We start from the raw sequence: 17,513 nt of genomic DNA, 5'->3' as shown, positions 1-17,513 counted from the left end.
CATTTGAAATTGTTTTTGGAAATATTCGACATTGTGTCATCCGGACCAAAGGGGAAGCGAACCATTCAGACTGTTATCGACACAAATTTCAAAAGCCAGCATCTGTGATGGTATGGGGGTGCATTAGTGCCCAAGGCATGGGTAACTTACACATCTGTGAAGGCACCATTAATGCTGAAAGCTACATACAGGTTTTGGAACAACATATGCTGCCATCTAAGGGCCTCTTTTTTAATGAACGCCCCTGTTTATTTCAGCAAGACAATACCAAGCCACATTCAGCACGTGTTACAACAGTGTGGCTTCTGTAAAAAAAAGAGTGCGGGTACTTTCCTGGCCCACCTACAGTCTAGACCTGTCTCCAATCGAAAATGTGTGGCGCATTATGAAGCGTAAAATACGAGAGCGAAGACCTCAGACTGTTGAACGACTGAAGCTCTACATAAAACAAGAATGGGAAAAATTCCACTTTCAAAGCTTCAACAATTAGTTTCCTCAGTTCCCAAACGTTTATTGAGTGTTGTTAAGAGAAAAGGTGATGTATCACAGTGGTGAACATGCCCTTTCCCAACTACTTTGGCACGTGTTGCAGCTCTGAAATTCTATGGTAATTATTATTTGCCAAAAAAAAAATTAAGTTTGTGTTTGAACATCAAATATCTTGTCTTTGCAGTGCATTCAACTCATATGCGTTGAAAATGATTTGCAAATCATTGTGTTTCGTTTGTTTACATCTAACACAATTTCCCAACTCATATGGAAACGGGGTTTGTAATTTAACTTAACTTCTTCCATTCTTCTCACCACTTGTCGATGCAACTTTTGTGTCACATAAAATCTGGCACAGGCATATCCTTTCAGAAAATGTATGACAATTAGAGGTTGCACTGTTAGTTCGCCAGTGAATAATACGTGTGAGGGACTGAGTAACACAGCACGCAATCTGTTGTGCCAGCCATTTACTAATGGACCTGCGCTGAGTGACTAATTCTGAGGAATTGGATCCTTGAAATGTCAACGGCGTCATTAGGACCTGAAAGACACCGTTGTACAGAGATAGGCGGAACGACTCCTCCAAGTAATTTATCAGAGTAAATAAACTGCATAAACCTTCATGCTGTGACGCACGGGTAGGCCACTTTGTTGGTGTTTGCACGGACGCCACACATATACTGAGAGTTGGCCTCGCTCGCAATGGCAGGTGGCCAGGGGGTTTTATGATTAAAACCAGACCGTGCTTGCCCGATTTAAGGCGCCTGCAGAAAAATAGACTGCAGTTGCACATACTCTGCACAAGAGGGAAGTACGCGAGGATTTGCAAAGGTGGTCTTATTCTATTTTGGAACATTTAACTGTGTTGTTCCTCAATGGCTGAAGGGGCTTTCTGGCTGATGTCATTCACCGGTTCTAATATGTTGGAAGAAAGGCTGCTAAACTCGGGGGTTAATTATGGCAATCTTGAGTCCGAGCTGTGATCATTTCGTGTATGTGACGCCTCCATTGTGTCACACATACTTGCCAACCTTAAGACCTCCGATTTCGGACGGCGTGGTTAAGAGGGGAGGAGTATATTTACAGCTAGAATTCAACAAGTCAAGTATTTTATTTATATGTGTATATATATATATATATATATATATATATATATATATATATATATATATCTCCATCCATTTTCTACCGCTTAATCCCTTTGGGGTCGCGGTGGGCGCTGGTGCCTATCTCAGCTACAATCGGGCGGAAGGAGGTGTACACCCTGGACAAGTGGCCACCTCATCGCAGGGCCAACACATATAGACAGACAACATTCACACTCACATTCACACACTAGGGCCCATTTAGTGTTGCCAATCAACCTATCCCCAGGTGCATGTCTTTGGAAGTGGGAGGAAGCCGGAGTACCCGGAGGGAACCCACGCATTCACGGGGAGGACATGCAAACTCCACACAGAAAGATCCCGAGCCCGGGATTGAACCCAGGACTACTCAGGACCTACGTATCGTGAGGCAGACGCACTGACCTCTCTGCCACCGTGAAGCCATATATATATGAACACATAAATTCATATATTTCTCTTATATATATATTTAAATTAACGTATATGTATATATATATATATATATACATATATATATACATATATATATATATGTATATATATATATATATAGTCTGGTGCAGGTCTACAATTATTTTACTGGTGTCCTTCGACAGCTCTTTGGTCTTGGCCATAGTGGAGTTTGGAGTCTGACTGTTTGAGGCTGTGATAATTTTATACAGATAACGAGTTCAAACAAGTGCCATTAATACAGGTAACGAGTGGAGGACAGAAGAGCTTCTTAAAGAAGAAGTTACAGGTCTGTGAGAGCTAGAGATCTTCCTTGTTTGAAGTGACCAAATACTTATTTTCCACCGTAATTTACAAATAAATTCTTAAAAATTCCTACAATGTGAATTCCTGGATTTTTTTTTCACATTCTGTCTCTCACAGTTGAAGTGTACCTATGATGAAAATTACAGACCTCTGTCATCATTTTAACTTGCACAATCGGTGGCTGACTAAATACTTTTTGGCCCCACTGTAGGTGGTGGGGTCTCATTGTGTCAACTCTTAGTTCTTTTCAAGGCAGAGCTTCGGGATTTAGGATCGGCTTTGGAGTTCTCAGATTTTGGTGGATTGACAAAAACAAAACATCTAATTACCCCTCCCAAAAAACGGCCTTAGTGTCTTTGCCTTGTTTGGGTTGTTTCAAAGCAGCTTTTTACAGCGTAGACCGGGAAGTCACGTGACAGCAATAAACGCAGACGCGCCGCCCTCCTCGTCGCCCACACACGCATCAAAAACACTTAAAAAAAAGTGTTTTAGTCCGCAGCAAGAGAGCCGCAATTCATTTACTGAAACTAAGCTGCCCGTAAACATGGCTGACGTCATCACCAGCGTGCCCCGACGGAAACATCAACACTGTGAGGACAAGAGTAGGAAAAAGGATCCCCTTGTACTTACCATGAGTTGTGCCCCTGCTTGCTCGTACTCTGACCTCCACTCACTGCAGAAGGGTCTCATGTTTCATCCCCCCCATGGCACCGGCGGCAGACGACCACCACACTCTCTGTCCCTGTCGTCACACTATGCTGCCGTTCTGGTGGCCTTTCCAGGCGTATTCAAGGGTCCTCGCAGTCTTTGAAGTGTTGCCGCACCGTCCATTTGGCGGGTGCGGCGGAGGCTTTTGTGTTCTTGAATGGGCCGTGCTGTTCCTGACGACAGCTTTGGAATGTAGGTTCGGTGAAGGGAGCTCTGAGGTGTCCGCTTTGTGGTCCGCAGGGTGCCCGTTCACTTTGGATCTCTCGTGTTTGATGTCCTTGATGTGGTCGGGTGGGGCGAAGCAGCGGGTTTTGACCACGGACGCCATATGGACGGGCGACGGGGAGTTGGTTCGTAAGGTGATGCGTTCTTCGTCCGAATGCCTCGACCACTCGACCAGGATGTGCTTGTGATCAGGCGGAGGGGTCGTCCTGAGTTCTCTTTGATGAGTATTATTGGAAGACCCGCAAGTGATGCTGGGTGGTTTCTCACTGAGGTCGATGTTGGCCGTGAGATAATCGATCTGCTTGATGACCTTAAAGAAACATATGGATTTTTCTCATCGACAGATTCTCTTTAAAAAGCGAAGCCAAGATCATCAGACTGGAACATACCCCTTAATTTACAAACCCCGTTTCCATATGAGTTGAAATATTGTGTTAGATGTAAATATAAACAGAATACAATGATTTGCAAATCTTTTTCAACCCATATTCAGTTGAATATGCTACAAAGACAACATATTTGATGTTCAAACTGATAAACTTTTTTTTTTTTTTTTTTTTTTGCAAATAATCATTAACTTTAGAATTTGATGCCAGCAACACGTGACAAAGAAGTTGGGAAAGGTGGCAATAAATACTGATAAAGTTGAAGAATGCTCATCAAACACTTATTTGGAACATCCCACAGGTGTGCAGGCTAATTGGGAACAGGTGGGTGCCATGATTGGGTATAAAAACAGCTTCCCAAAAAATGCTCAGTCTTTCACAAGAAAGGATGGGGTGAGGTACACCCCTTTGTCCACAACTGAATGAGCAAATAGTCATACAGTTTAAGAAAAACATTTCTCAAAGTGCAATTGCAAGAAATTTAGGGATTTCAACATCTATTGTCCATAATATCATCAAAAGGTTCAAAGAATCTGGAGAAATCACTCCACGCAAGCGGCATGGCCGGAAACCAACATTGAATGACCGTGAGCTTCGAACCCTCAGACGGCACTGTATTAAAAACTGACATCACTCTCTAAAGGATATCACCACATGGGCTCAGGAACACTTGAGAAAACCACTTTCGCTAAATACAGTTGGTCGCTACATCTGTAAGTGCAAATTAAAGCTCTACTATGCAAAAAGAAAGCCATTTATCAACAACATCCAGAAACGGCGCCGGCTTCTCTGGGCCCGAGATCATCTAAGATGGACTGATGAAAATTGGAAAAGTGTTCTGTGGTCTGACAAGTCCTCATTTCAAATAGTTTTTGGAAATATTCGACATCGTGTCATCCGGACCAAAGGGGAAGCAAACCATCCAGACTGTTATCGACGCAAAGTTCAAAAGCCAGCATCTGTGATGGTATGGGGGTGCATTAGTGCCCAAGGCATGGGTAACTTACACATCTGTGAAGGCACCATTAATACTGAAAGGTACATACAGGTTTTGGAACAACACAAGCTGCCATCTAAGCGCCGTCTTTTTCATGGACCCCCCTGCTTATTTCAGCAAGACAATGCCAAGCCACATTCAGCAGGTGTAACAACAGCGTGGCTTCGTAAAAAAAGAGTGCGGGTACTTTCCTGGCCCGCCTGCAGTCCTAACCTGTCTCCCATCGAAAATGTGTGGCGCATTATGAAGTGTAAAATATGACAACAAGACCCCGGACTATTGAACGGCTGAAGCTCTACATAAAACAAGAATGGGAAAAATTCCACTTTCAAAGCTTCAACACTCAGTTCCCAAACGTTTATTGAGTGTTGTTAAAAGAAAAGGTAATGTAACACAGTGGTGAACATGCCCTTTCTCAACCACTTTGGCACGTGTTGCAGCCATGAAATTCTATGGTAATTATTATTTGCAAAAAAAAAAATAAAGTTTATGAGTTTGAACATCAAATATCTTGTCTTTGTAGTGCGTTCAATTGAATATGGGTTGAAAATGATTTTCAAATCATTGTATTCTGTTTATATTTACATCTAACACAATCTCCCAACTCATATGGAAACGGGGTTCTTACAATTAAGCTAACATTCCAACTTTTTAGGAACAGTGAAAGATGACTGTGCACCAATACTCAGGAATAAGTTAATTTGCGATGTTTTGCTGCATGGAAAATTGACACCTAAAGCACAATTTAGTCAGGCAGGCTTGCCAGAAACAAAAGTTCAGTAAAAAATGGTTCTTAATGTCCGTGCCCCAAGAAGATGTCCTATTCAAACAATGTGTCAGCATGCACACATACAGGGATTAGACTTAGACTTAGACAAACTTAGCTGCCATGATCACAAACACTGGCCGATTGTTTCAAAGTGAACTACACTGTACACAGAATTTTAAAATCGCCTGACTTGGACTAAATGACATTCCCCGCTTTCTTGTGTGAGATCAAACAAAATGTTGGAACAAAAACAAGGACTCTCCCACCTCTTTCATCTCCACATGAACTTGCTTTAAACCTCCCAAGACGTCCTCGAGATTTGTCACCACTTGTCGGATCCGATCCTTCACCACATCAGGCCCTCTCGTTTGCTTTGCCAAACCCACACCTTGGTGCTGGTTCTGGTCAACATCCAAGTTGATGATGGCCGGGGGTCGAGCACCAGGCCCCTTCTTTTGGTTCAAGTGTTTCTGTGGGACTTCAGTTGCAAAGAAACTTTGGTGAGAGTGTCCATTACAGTTCTCCGGTGAATTAGCCGAGTCCTGATTGGTATTGCTTCCCTCTTTTCCTTTGGAGGGTCCAGGCTTTGGTCCACAATGCCCATTAGCTACAAGTACTTGTTCCAAACTCGGATTATTTTGCTTCAAATGGTAATTTCCGGCGAAATTTGCACATCTTTCCTCTCTGTTGCCGACAAATACATCATATTGGACCGTCCTACTATAGCCACACCCTTGTCCTTTGACCCGTAAATGAGGGAGTGGGTGTGGAATCCCGCCATTGAAGAGGTGTGCCTTGGTGTGGCTGTGCGTCACCACACACTCTCTGAAAGATGGACAGTGTGTCACGGTAGCTTCTGGCAAATAATCCCACCTGGAAGAGTTCAACTCACATGGACGACAAAGTCGGGGCAGGTCGTTAGACTGGTGCAAGGGGCCAGACCCCAGGAACCGAGGCCATCTCTGAGGGCTACAGTGACTGCCTCGGTCTTCTCTGGGCGTCCTCCATCCTTCCTCCTTAACCCGAGGAGACTGGATGTCTCTTCGGCCTTCCAGATGTTGGTGGTCAGCCTGTTTGCTCGGCGCCGGTTGGTACCTCAGCCCGCCGGGCTGGTCACAGCGCTGGCAGGGGCACGGGCCACGGATGAATCGCCTGCGTGCTGTCGCTTGTCCGCCTTCTGTGTACATGTCCGAAAAGGTATACGTGGAAAAAAGCGCTGAGGGAAAAAATCTGAAGTTCTGTCATTCACTCATTCTGTTTTTCTCATCTAGTGGCTCCCCGCAAAAAAACTTCTCCGTAGCCTCCCCCCTTCTCCCTTTACACAAGACTTCCCCCTCCCCTTCCTTCCTGTCTGTTGTTTCCCTGCCTCTCCTTTCCTCTTCAAAGCCAGTTCTTTTCTCCCCCTTTCTCTCTTCTTTCTCTTAACTTTTCTTCCCCCTGGAGCTCCCGCTCTCTGAAATCTCTCCTTGTACCTCCCTCCACCTCTCAGGCTTGCTTGTTCTGTCTCATTTGCTGTCTCTGGCTTTCTGCATTTCAACCGCCCCCCTCCACTCTTTGCTGTCCTTCTCCTCCTTTTACTCCGTCTTATTTCCTTACATAGTCGGCGATACCTGGATTTGCCAAGCCCCTCTCTCGTTTCCATGTGCGATCCAGGCGTACTCCAGTAACGGACTCCATCCGTAAGGCTTTCCGAGAGTGTGTGGGGAAATAGAACCCAAAAACCGGTGCCTAACTCGGTGGCCCAACTGACGGCGCAATTAAATGCTGCCTAAGATTTCTTGGCCAGGAAGGGAGAGAGAGGAGGGTATTGTAAAGGGGGGTGGGTGGAGAGAAGCAAAAAGTGGGAGGAGGTGGGGTTTCTAGCAACGCCGGCATGGAAGTGGGCAGCAGTCTGACTCAAGGAGACATTAACAGTGCTTGAAACATTCCTCATCACACAATCCTGCCTTGCCTACTACATTTGTCTTTCAATTTTTGTTTTGTCCTTTGCCATCTTTTCCAGAGTTTTACGGAGTTTTACAACCTATGCAGGATTTAAACAGCTCTCCATAAAAGAACGCATGTCATGATCCGCTGCTCGGATCATGTCATGTTTTGGTTTCGGTTCTGTTTTGTATCTCGTTTCGTTAGTATTTGACTTTTTCTTAGTTCCTGGTGGCACTTCCTGTTTTGTTTGTTGTCGTAGTTATGTATAAGTGTCACCTGCCTCTTTTGTTTTTCACACGCACCTCCTCTGTGATTATCTCCTTTATTTAAGCTGCCCTTTTTGTTCATTCTGTCTCGCAGTCTAGTTTGCTGTCCAATGCAACAAGTGACGTCGCTATCCCCAATTGTGGTAAAGTCTTTTTGTATTTGTTAGCTTCCACGCTATTCCGTCGTTTGCTACCTAGCTCACATGCTAGCACTTTCAGTTCTTTCTAGCTCCCATGCTAGTTCTGTTGGTTTTGTCTTTTGTGCCTTGTGCAAGTGTTTTTGTTCTTAGTCTGTTTTATAGTAGAAATAAAGTATAATTACTTACCTTCACGCTATGTCCAGTCCACCTGCATTTATGAGAGAACGCACCCGCATAGACACAATGCCAGACAAGCGTCACAACGCAAGCTTTTCCAAGATCAGTTTTCAAACTTTTCCACAAGGTTATAACTAGGGTGAAGTCCACACTTACATACATGCTCAATGTGTTGAATTTTTTTTATATCAAAATATGTTTTTGTCCCGATGGCAGCACGGTGGACAAGGGTTAATGCGTGTGCCTCACAATACGAAGGTCCTGGGTTCAACCCTGGGCTCGGGATCTTTCTGTGTGGAGTTTGCATGTTCTCCCCGTGACTCCGTGGGTTCCTTGCGGGTACTCCGGCTTCCTTCTACCTCCAAAGACCTGCAGCTGGGGATAGGTTGATTGGACAAATCCTGACCAAAGACCAATCCTTTGATTCCATACCGTTCTAATTTGTTTACTTCCAAAGACATGCACCTGGGGATAGGTTGATTTGGCAACACTAAATGGTCCTTAGTGAATGTGAATGTTGTATCATCTGCAAATAATTCTAACTTTAAGTCCTTTGTAACTTTACTAATGTTGTTTGTATAAAGAATTAACCATTTTGGTCCGAGAATTGATCCCTGAGGTACATACGCCACAAGATATTTTCAGCTCTGTAGACGTGTTCGCCGAGCTTCACGTATTGCTTCCTGTTGGTTAAGTAGCTTCGTACCCAGTTCAAGACCAATCCTTCAAGATATTTTCAGCTCTGTAGACGTGTTCGCCGAGCTTCATGTATTGCTTCCTGTTGGTTAAGTAGCTTTGTACCCAGTTCAAGACCAATCCTTTGATTCCATACCGTTCTGATTTGTTTACTTCCAAAGACATGCACCTGGGGATAGGTTGATTGGCAACACCCTGTGTGAATTTAGCGTGAATGTTGTATCATCTGCAAATAATACTAACTTTAAGTCCTTTTTAACTTTACAAATGTCGTTTGTATAAAGATTTTACCATTTTGGTCCGAGTATTGATCCCTGAGGTACGCCACAAGATATTTTTAGCTCTGTAGACGTGTTCGCCGAGCTTCATGTATTGCTTCCTGTTGGTTAAGTAGCTTCGTACCCAATTCAAGACCAATCCTTTGATTCCATACCGTTCTAATTTGTTTACTTCCAAAGACATGCGCTTGGGGATAGGTTGATTGGCAACACTAAATGTGTGAATGTTGTATCATCTGCAAATAATACTAACTTTAAGTCCTTCGTAACTTTACAAATGTCATTTGTATAAAGATTTAACCATTTTTGTCCAAGTATTGATTCCTGAGGTACGCCACAATATATTTTCAGCTCTGTAGACGTGTTCGCCTATCTTCACGTATTGCTTCCTGTTGGTTAAGTAGCTTCTTACACAGTTCAAGACCAATCCTTTGATTCCATACCGTTCTAATTTGATTACTTCCAAAGACATGCACTTGGGGATAGGTTGATTGGCAACACTAAATGGTCCCTAGTGTGTGAATGTTGTATGATCAGCAAATAATACTAACTTTAAGTCCTTTGTAACTTTACAAATGTCGTTTGTATAAAGATTTAAACCATTTTGGTCTGAGTATTGATCCCTGAGGTACCCCATTAACATATTTTCAGCTCTGTAGATGTGTTCGCCTAGCTTCAAGTATTGCTTCCTGTTGGTTAAGTAGCTTCGTACCCAGTTCAAGACTAATCCCTTGATTCCATACTGTTCTGATTTGTTTACTTCCAAAGACATGCAACTGGGGATAGGTTGATTGGCAACACTAAATGGTCCCGGCAATCCTGTTTGGTTCATTATTTTTTTGCCATACGGAAGAAGTTTGCAATGCCTTCGAGCCCAGACCCTTGTGTGGAGCTCAGCAAACTACAAGGATCTGGCGAGAGTCAGGTTAGTCCTGACCAAGGTATGCTCTGAACTACATCCGGTGATGATGTGTCTGTGTTACCACTTAGTCATTATTGCTCCCAGGTCTACTCTGGCCTGTGTTGTAGCACCTGATACCATGCTCGGGGTAATGAGAAGACTTGAGTTGCGACACAATGTCATTTTTATCTGTTGTCATTCAGCGCAGGGCAGGCATCTTTACGCTGAGGAACATTTTAGTGATATTTCTAAAAACGTGTTGCACCTGTTAAGGCCCTTTTCATGGTATATCAAAAACTATCATTCAAAATGTAAGAAACTTCAAAACCTAAAACTAGTGTGGACTACAGTACGGTATACCAGTAGTAGTATAGAACCGCGATACCGATTACTCATATTCGGTACTATAATGCCTCTGAAAAGTACTGGTCCGACACCATCATCCACGCATTTTGGCTTGAAAACTACCTAAATAAGTTATAACACTGAAACGCCCTCAGGAAGAGGTGCTTTAAGACATGGCTAGCTCGCTAGCGGCTAAAGTCCAGCCCCAGTCTGCAGTGTTTTAGCCACTTCTAAATCACTAATCCTGGTCTCCATGGCGACAAATAAAGTATGTTTCTTACAAGTACATTATCACTGGAGGACGAGGAATAGCTAAACATGCTTCACTACACACCGTAGCTCACCTGCGTCAAAATGTAAACAAACGTCATTGGTGGATCTACACCTGACATCCGCTGTAATGATACCAAGTACAGGTGCGTATCTGGTTGATACTATTAAAATTTAATCAATATTTTTTGGCATCACAAGATCGTCTTTCGCTTTTTAAATGTATATTATGTTTATAAACTAAGGAAATATGTCCCTGGACACATGAGGATATGACCGATGTATCATCCTGTAACTACTGTGACGTCTCAGTGGCATTGTGGTGACGAGTTGTTCTCTCGTGGGTGCAGCGGAAGATGGAACACAGCGTGAGGGTAGGGATAAGAATTTGTTTATATAATAAAACAAACTAAGAACAAAAACACTTGCACAAAGGCACTAACCAAAAATCAACAGAACTAGCTTGGGAGCTAGAAAGAACAAAGGGCGCTCGCGTGGAAGCTAGGGACATAAACAAACAAAATAGCATAGAAGCTAACAAGTATACAAAAATAGATTTACCACAATGTTGGAAGAGCGGGGTCAGCTGTTGCGTGTAGCAAGCAAGAGTCCAAGACTGAATGTCAAACAGAGGCGGGCATATATAGGGAAATAAATAATCAAGGCCAGGTGCGCGTGATCAAAGCAGAGACAGGTGACACTAAATGGGTAACTATGACAACGGAAACAAAACCAGGAAGTGCCACAAAGAACTAAGGAAGACAAATACTAGACAGAATGTGATAAACAGAACCAAAACCAGAATATGTCATGATCCAAGACGTGGATCATGACAACTACTTGGTATCAGATTGATACCCAAATCTGTGGTATCGTCTAAATAATGTAAAGTATCAAAGAAAAGAAGAATAGGTGATAATTACATTTTAACAGAAGTGTAGATAGAACATGTTGAAAGAGAAAGTAAGCAGATATTAACAGTAAATGAACAAGTAGATCAATAATTCATTTTCTACCACTTAGATTTACCCCTAACACCCACTGTAATGATACCAAGTACAGTAGCGTATCTAGTTGATACTACTACGATTACGTCTATTTTTTGGCATCACAACATCGTTCGTTTAAAAAATATATATATTATGTTTATAAACTCAAGAAATATGTCCCTGGACACATGAGGACTTTGAATATGACCAATGTATGATCCTGTAGCGACTTGGTATCGGATAGATACCCAAATCTGCGGTATTGTCTAAAATAATGTAAAGTATCAAAGAAGAGAAGAATAAGTGATTATTACATTTTAACAGAAGTGTAGATAGAACATGTTAAAAGAGAAAGTAGGCAGATATTAACAGTAAATGAACAAGTAGATTAATAATTTATTTTCTACCACTTGGATCTACACCTGAACTCCACTGTAATGATACTAAGTTAAGTAGTGTATCTTGCCGATACTACTACGATTACGCCTATTTTTTGGCATCACAACATCTTCCTTCGTTTTAAAAAAAATGATATCATGATTATAGACTCAGAAAATATGTCCCTGAACACATGAGTACTTTGAATATGACCAATGTATGATCCTGTAACGACTTGGTATCGGATTGATACCCAAATTTGTGCTATCATCCAAAACTAATGTAAAGTATCAAACAAGAGAAAAACAAGTGATTACCGGTATATAGTATGCGCCTGCCTAGAATTACTGCCGGGTCAAACTAGTTTTGCAAAATAATTAGCGCATGCTTAGCATTACCGCCGGCTCAGGATTAACGCCGAGTCAAACTCCTTTCGCAAAATATTATTTTTATTAGCGCATGTCTAGAATTTTTGCCGGGTCAAACTCATTTCGCAAACTAATCAGCATATGCCTAAAATTTCCGCCGGGTCAAACTCGTCATGTCACGAGTGACACTTCACCTCTCATCATTTTCAAAATGGAGGAGGCTGATTTCAATCATTTGAAATTGCATAAAGGGAAGAAGATTAAGAGCTATTCAGTAGGATTTAAGGTCCAAGCTATTGAATATGCTAAAAAGTACAATAAGCAGCTATGTTTTATTAATATACCGTAGCTGCGTGTGTCAAATCGAGTCATTAAATGACTTCCGCCACTTGGTGGTAGAGGGCGCTAGTGATCCTTCTTGCGACTACTCGGCTGCAGAAGAAGTGACAACAAGCAGCAAGAGTGAGCAGCGATCGTTTATTTTTTCCTCTCGCTTGCACTTTTAACATGGAGGATTACATATCTAAAATAAAACAGTTTTCTAAACTGGACTTTCAATCGAAGCAGGGGGTAATAAAAGAAGATCTCCATCGAGACAGAGAGTCTTTTAAAACTGAAGAAAGATAAGGAAGACTTCTATAATCAAGTTATCGATGCTTTTGATCAGAAGGAGCTGTGCATGGACTTTATTTATAAGTAAAGGTAAGACCATAATAAAGTTTTTTTAATTAAATGTGCTTTTCATGATGGTATCCTTACATCACACTCAAATTTATGAGCGCAGGCCTAAATTTACCGCATGCCTTTGGTAAGTTTTTAAAATAATTAGAGCACCGGCGGCAATTCAAGGAAATACGGTATTACATTTTAACAGAAGTGTAGATAGAACATTTTATAAGAGAAAATAAGCAGATATTAACAGTACATGAACAAGTAGATTGATAATTCATTTTCTATCAGTTGTCCTTTTATAATGTAAACAAAATAAGAGGTGTATAAATGACACAATATATTACTGCATATGTCAGAAGACTAATTAGGAGCCTTTGTTTGTTTACTTACTACTAAAAGACAAGTTGTCTTGTATGTTCACTATTTTATTTAAGGACAAACTTGCAATAAGAAACATATTTTAAACATACCGTAAGATTTTTTTTGTGAAAATAAAGCTAATAATGCATTTTTTTCTGGTCCCCTTTATTTAGAAAAGTACCGAAAAGTATCGAAATAACTTTAGTACCATTACTGGTACCAAAATATTGGTTTTGGGACAACACGAGTAAGGACACAAGCTTCATCATGATTAGCAAGCACTTCTAGAAACCTGACCTAATTCCAAGTTGTCTGTTAGTGTCTGCATGCTTCCATTCCACTCACTTATTGAATGAAAGACAAAAAGCTTTGAAGAACAACATGACCACCAAACGTTTGAGTGACCACGCCCAGAGTTGGCCTCTGTCCTCTCGCCAAGCGCAGCGGAGCGTCTATTTTGAAAGACAATAACAGGAACTTTGGAAACAATGGCTTCTCTCTGCTATATGTAGGGAATATGCAGCAGGGAGCAAAAACTGGGCTTGGTTTTATCCCAGCAGGAGGACGAGTAGTCTGCTCACATCTGCTGTTTGATTCTGGAAAGCGGAGCTTTACCTGGACTTCACCAGGAGTCATTATTTTCAGCCCATGTAACAGTATCGATCTTTATGCTGTAATCGTCACTGAAGGAGAGTAACACTCCCACGCTGCCTCCTTCTTTCAGTGCATCTTGGCTGCTATCAGTCTTGAAGAAGAGACATCAAAACTGGCATGCTGCACATTTGCCAGAATTACGGGACCAAGCTGGTTCTATTTTGTGAAAGATTTCCTTAGAATGGCAGCGGAGGGACTGAGTTTGCACCATTTCATCAGATATAATGCAAATGCTGTATTGAAAGTGGTTAAAAGAATCAAACAGGTATCAAAATGCAAACATATTTATTTACAAGCCCCGTTTCCATATGAGTTGGGAAATTGTGTTAGAGGCAAATAAGAACAGAATACAATGATTTGCAAATCATTTTCAACCCATATTCATTTGAATGCACTACAAACTCGTAAACTTTATTTAATTTTCTGCAAATAATAATCAACTTAGAATTTCATGGCTGCAACACGTGCCAAAGTAGTTGGGAAAGGGCATGTTCACCACTGTGTTACATCACCTTTTCTTTTAACAACACTCCATAAACGTTTGGGAACTGAGGAAACTAATTGTTGAAGCTTTGAAAGTGGAATTCTTTCCCATTCTTGTTTTATGTAGAGCTTCAGTCGTTCAACAGTCCGGGGTCTCCGCTGTCGTATTTTACGCTTCATAATGCACCACACATTTTTAATGGGAGACAGGTCTGGACTGCAGGCGGGCCAGGAAAGTACCCGCACTCTTTTTTTTTTTACGAAGCCACACTGTTGTAACACGTGCTGAATGTGGCTTGGCATTGTCTTGCTGAAATAAGCAGGGGCGTCCATGAAAAAGACGGCACTCAGATGGCAGCATATGTTGTTCCAAAACCTGTATGTACCTTTCAGCATTAATGGTGCCTTCACGAATGTGTAACTTACCCATACCTTGGGCACTAATGCACCCCCATACCATCACAGATGCTGGCTTTTGAACTTTGCGTCGATAACAGTCTGGATGGTTCGCTTCCCCTTTGGTACAATGTCGAATATTTCGAAAAACAATTTGAAATGTGGACTCGTCAGACCACAGAACACTTTTCCACTTTGCATCAGTCCATCTTAAATGATCTCGGGCCCAGAGAAGCCGGCGGCGTTTCTGGATGTTGTTGATAAATGGCTTTCGTTTTGCATAGTAGAGCTTTAACTTGCACTTACAGATGTAGCGATGAACTGTATTTAGTGACAGTGTTTTTTTTAAGTGTTCCTGAGCCCATGTGGTGATATCCTTAAGAGATTGATGTCAGTTTTTGATACAGTGCCGTCTGAGGGATCGAAGGTCACGGTCATTCAATGTTGGTTTCCGGCCATGCCGCTTACGTGGAGTGATTTCTCCAGATTCTCTGAACCTTTTGATGATATTATGGAGCGTAGATGTTGAAATCCCTAAATTTCTTGCAATTGCACTTTGAGAAACGTTGTTCTTAAACTTTTTGACTATTTGCTCACGCAGTTGTGGACAAAGGGGTGTACCTCGCCCCATCCTTTCTTGTGAAAGATTGAGCATTTTTTGGGAAGCTGTTTTTATACCCGATCATGGCACCCACCTGTTCCCAATTAGCCTGCACACCTGTGGGATGTTCCAAATAAGTGTTTGATGAGCATTCCTCAACTTTATCAGCATTTATTGCCACCTTTCCCAACTTCTTTGTCACGAGTTGCTGGCATCAAATTCTAAAGTTAATGATTATTTGCAAAAAAAAAAAAAAGTATATCAGTTTGAAGATCAAATATGTTTTTTTTGTAGCAGTGCAAAATCAGTGCAATACATTTTCATATTATGGTCACTACTGCCCTGTTTCTCTTGTTATATTCTTATTTTTACGGTGTTATTTTTATTGTTATTTCAATATGTTCTATTTTATTTCCATTTATTCCCCCATTATTACATTTTTTTTTTTTTTTAATTCAATCTCAATTATGTACACACTGCTGCTGGAACTTTTTATCTTTCCTGAGGGAACTCTCCTGAAGGAATCAATAAAGTTGTGGAGGTATCAGTATTCTTCTTCCTCCAAACACGACCAGTTGAGTTTATACCAAAATGGATACATGGATGATACAGCAGAGGATTGGGAGAATGTCATGTGGTCAGATGAAACCAAAATAGAACTTTTTGGTATAAACTCAACTCGTCGTGTTTGGAGGAAGAAGCATACTGAGTTGCATCCCAAGAACACCATACCTACTGTGAAGCATGGGGGTGGAAACATCATGCTTTGGGGCTGTTTTTCTGCTAAGGGGACAGGACGATTGATCCGTGTTAAGGAAAGAATGAACGGGGCCATGTATCGTGAGATTTTGAGCCAAAACCTCCTTCCATCAGTGAGAGCTTTGAATGGTTGACCAAATACTTATTTTCCACCATAATTTACAAATACATTCTTCAAAATTCCTACAATGTTAATTCCTGGATTTTTTTAAGTCTCACCTTAAATCTCATCTGTATACTCTAGCCTTTAAATAGACCTCCTTTTTAGACCAGTTGATCTGCCGCTTCTTTTCTTTCTCCTATGTCCCCCCCTCCCTTGTGGAGGGGGTCCGGTCCGATAACCATGGATGAAGTACTGGCTGTCCAGAGTCGAGACCCAGGATGGACCGCTCGTCGGGACCCAGGATGGACCGCTCGCCTGTATCGGTTGGGGACATCTCTACGCTGCTGATCCGCTTCAGATGGTTTCCTGTGGACGGGACTCTCGCTGCTGTCTTGGAGCCACTATGGATTGAACTTTCACAGTATCATGTTAGACCCGCTCGACATCCATTGCTTTCGGTCCCCTAGAGGGGGGGGGTTGCCCACATCTGAGGTCCTCTCCAAGGTTTCTCATAGTCAGCATTGTCACTGGCGTCCCACTGGGTGTGAATTCTCCCTGCCCACTGGGTGTGAGTTTTCCTTGCCCTTTTGTGGGTTCTTCCGAGGATGTTGTAGTCGTAATGATTTGTGCAGTCCTTTGAGACATTTGTGATTTGGGGCTATATAAATAAACATTGATTGATTGATTGATTTTTCACATTCTGTCTCTCACAGTTGAAGTGTACCTATGATGAAAATGACAGACCTCTGTCATCATTTTAAGTGGGAGAACTTGCACAATCGGTGGCTGACTAAATACTTTTTTGGCCCTACTCTACATGCACGCTGAATAATAGTGGGCATAAAGAAGCCCGGGGGTACTGCAGCCAATCTGTCCTGATGTACCGAGCCACAAGGACCAAAGTGCACAGGAGTCAGCTGCTAAAAAAGCCTTAAATCCAGGAAAGCACTAATGGATGGGATAATGACTGGGAAGGAGGAGGGGGAGCTGTCGTCAAGAAAACTCCGGCGAAAATGACAGGCTTTGTCCCATTGGCAACTAGGATGCACTTGCTAAGAAGACTGGAGGACAATGCATTAACGGAGGAAGAAAAAACACTTATTTACTGAGCTTAACTTCTGACTGCTGGTGATGTTGCCGCTGTAAAATGCATTCAGTAACCCGCCCTAGGATTCCAAAAATAAAAAATAAAAAATGCTACATGGCTCTTCTTGCAGGTGCCAAGCAAGTAACAGAGGTTACATGTGGTCAAATGATTTCATTATAATCTCAATTATTGACTAATTAACCT

The 17,513-nt window shown here is 42.0% G+C and overlaps 1 protein-coding gene and 1 long non-coding RNA gene across 5 annotated transcripts in view; one reads left to right on the top strand and one right to left on the bottom strand.

The window, feature by feature from the left end:
• LOC133568727 (uncharacterized) overlaps positions 1 to 7,263 on the bottom strand; it is a 51,062-nt gene extending 43,799 nt beyond the window's left edge. For all 4 annotated transcript variants that reach the window (XM_061920838.1, XM_061920837.1, XM_061920835.1 and 1 more), the window contains exons 1-2: positions 5,727 to 7,263; positions 3,006 to 3,618 (exon numbers count right to left, since the gene is read on the bottom strand). In XM_061920838.1, coding sequence (XP_061776822.1) covers positions 3,124 to 3,618; positions 5,727 to 6,647 — 1,416 coding nt within the window. In that variant the 5' untranslated portion in view covers positions 6,648 to 7,263 and the 3' untranslated portion in view covers positions 3,006 to 3,123. The remainder of the gene's footprint in view (positions 1 to 3,005; positions 3,619 to 5,726) is intronic.
• On the top strand, positions 5,775 to 17,459 carry LOC133568731 (uncharacterized). Its single transcript, XR_009809657.1, has 2 exons — positions 5,775 to 6,657; positions 6,732 to 17,459. It is a non-coding gene; the product is annotated as an uncharacterized LOC133568731 (long non-coding RNA).
• Positions 17,460 to 17,513: the final 54 nt, after the last annotated feature.

Source organism: Nerophis ophidion, linkage group LG14 (genome assembly GCF_033978795.1).
Source record: "Nerophis ophidion isolate RoL-2023_Sa linkage group LG14, RoL_Noph_v1.0, whole genome shotgun sequence".
NCBI lineage: Eukaryota > Metazoa > Chordata > Actinopteri > Syngnathiformes > Syngnathidae > Nerophis > Nerophis ophidion.
This window is presented reverse-complemented; position numbering and strand designations above follow the sequence as displayed.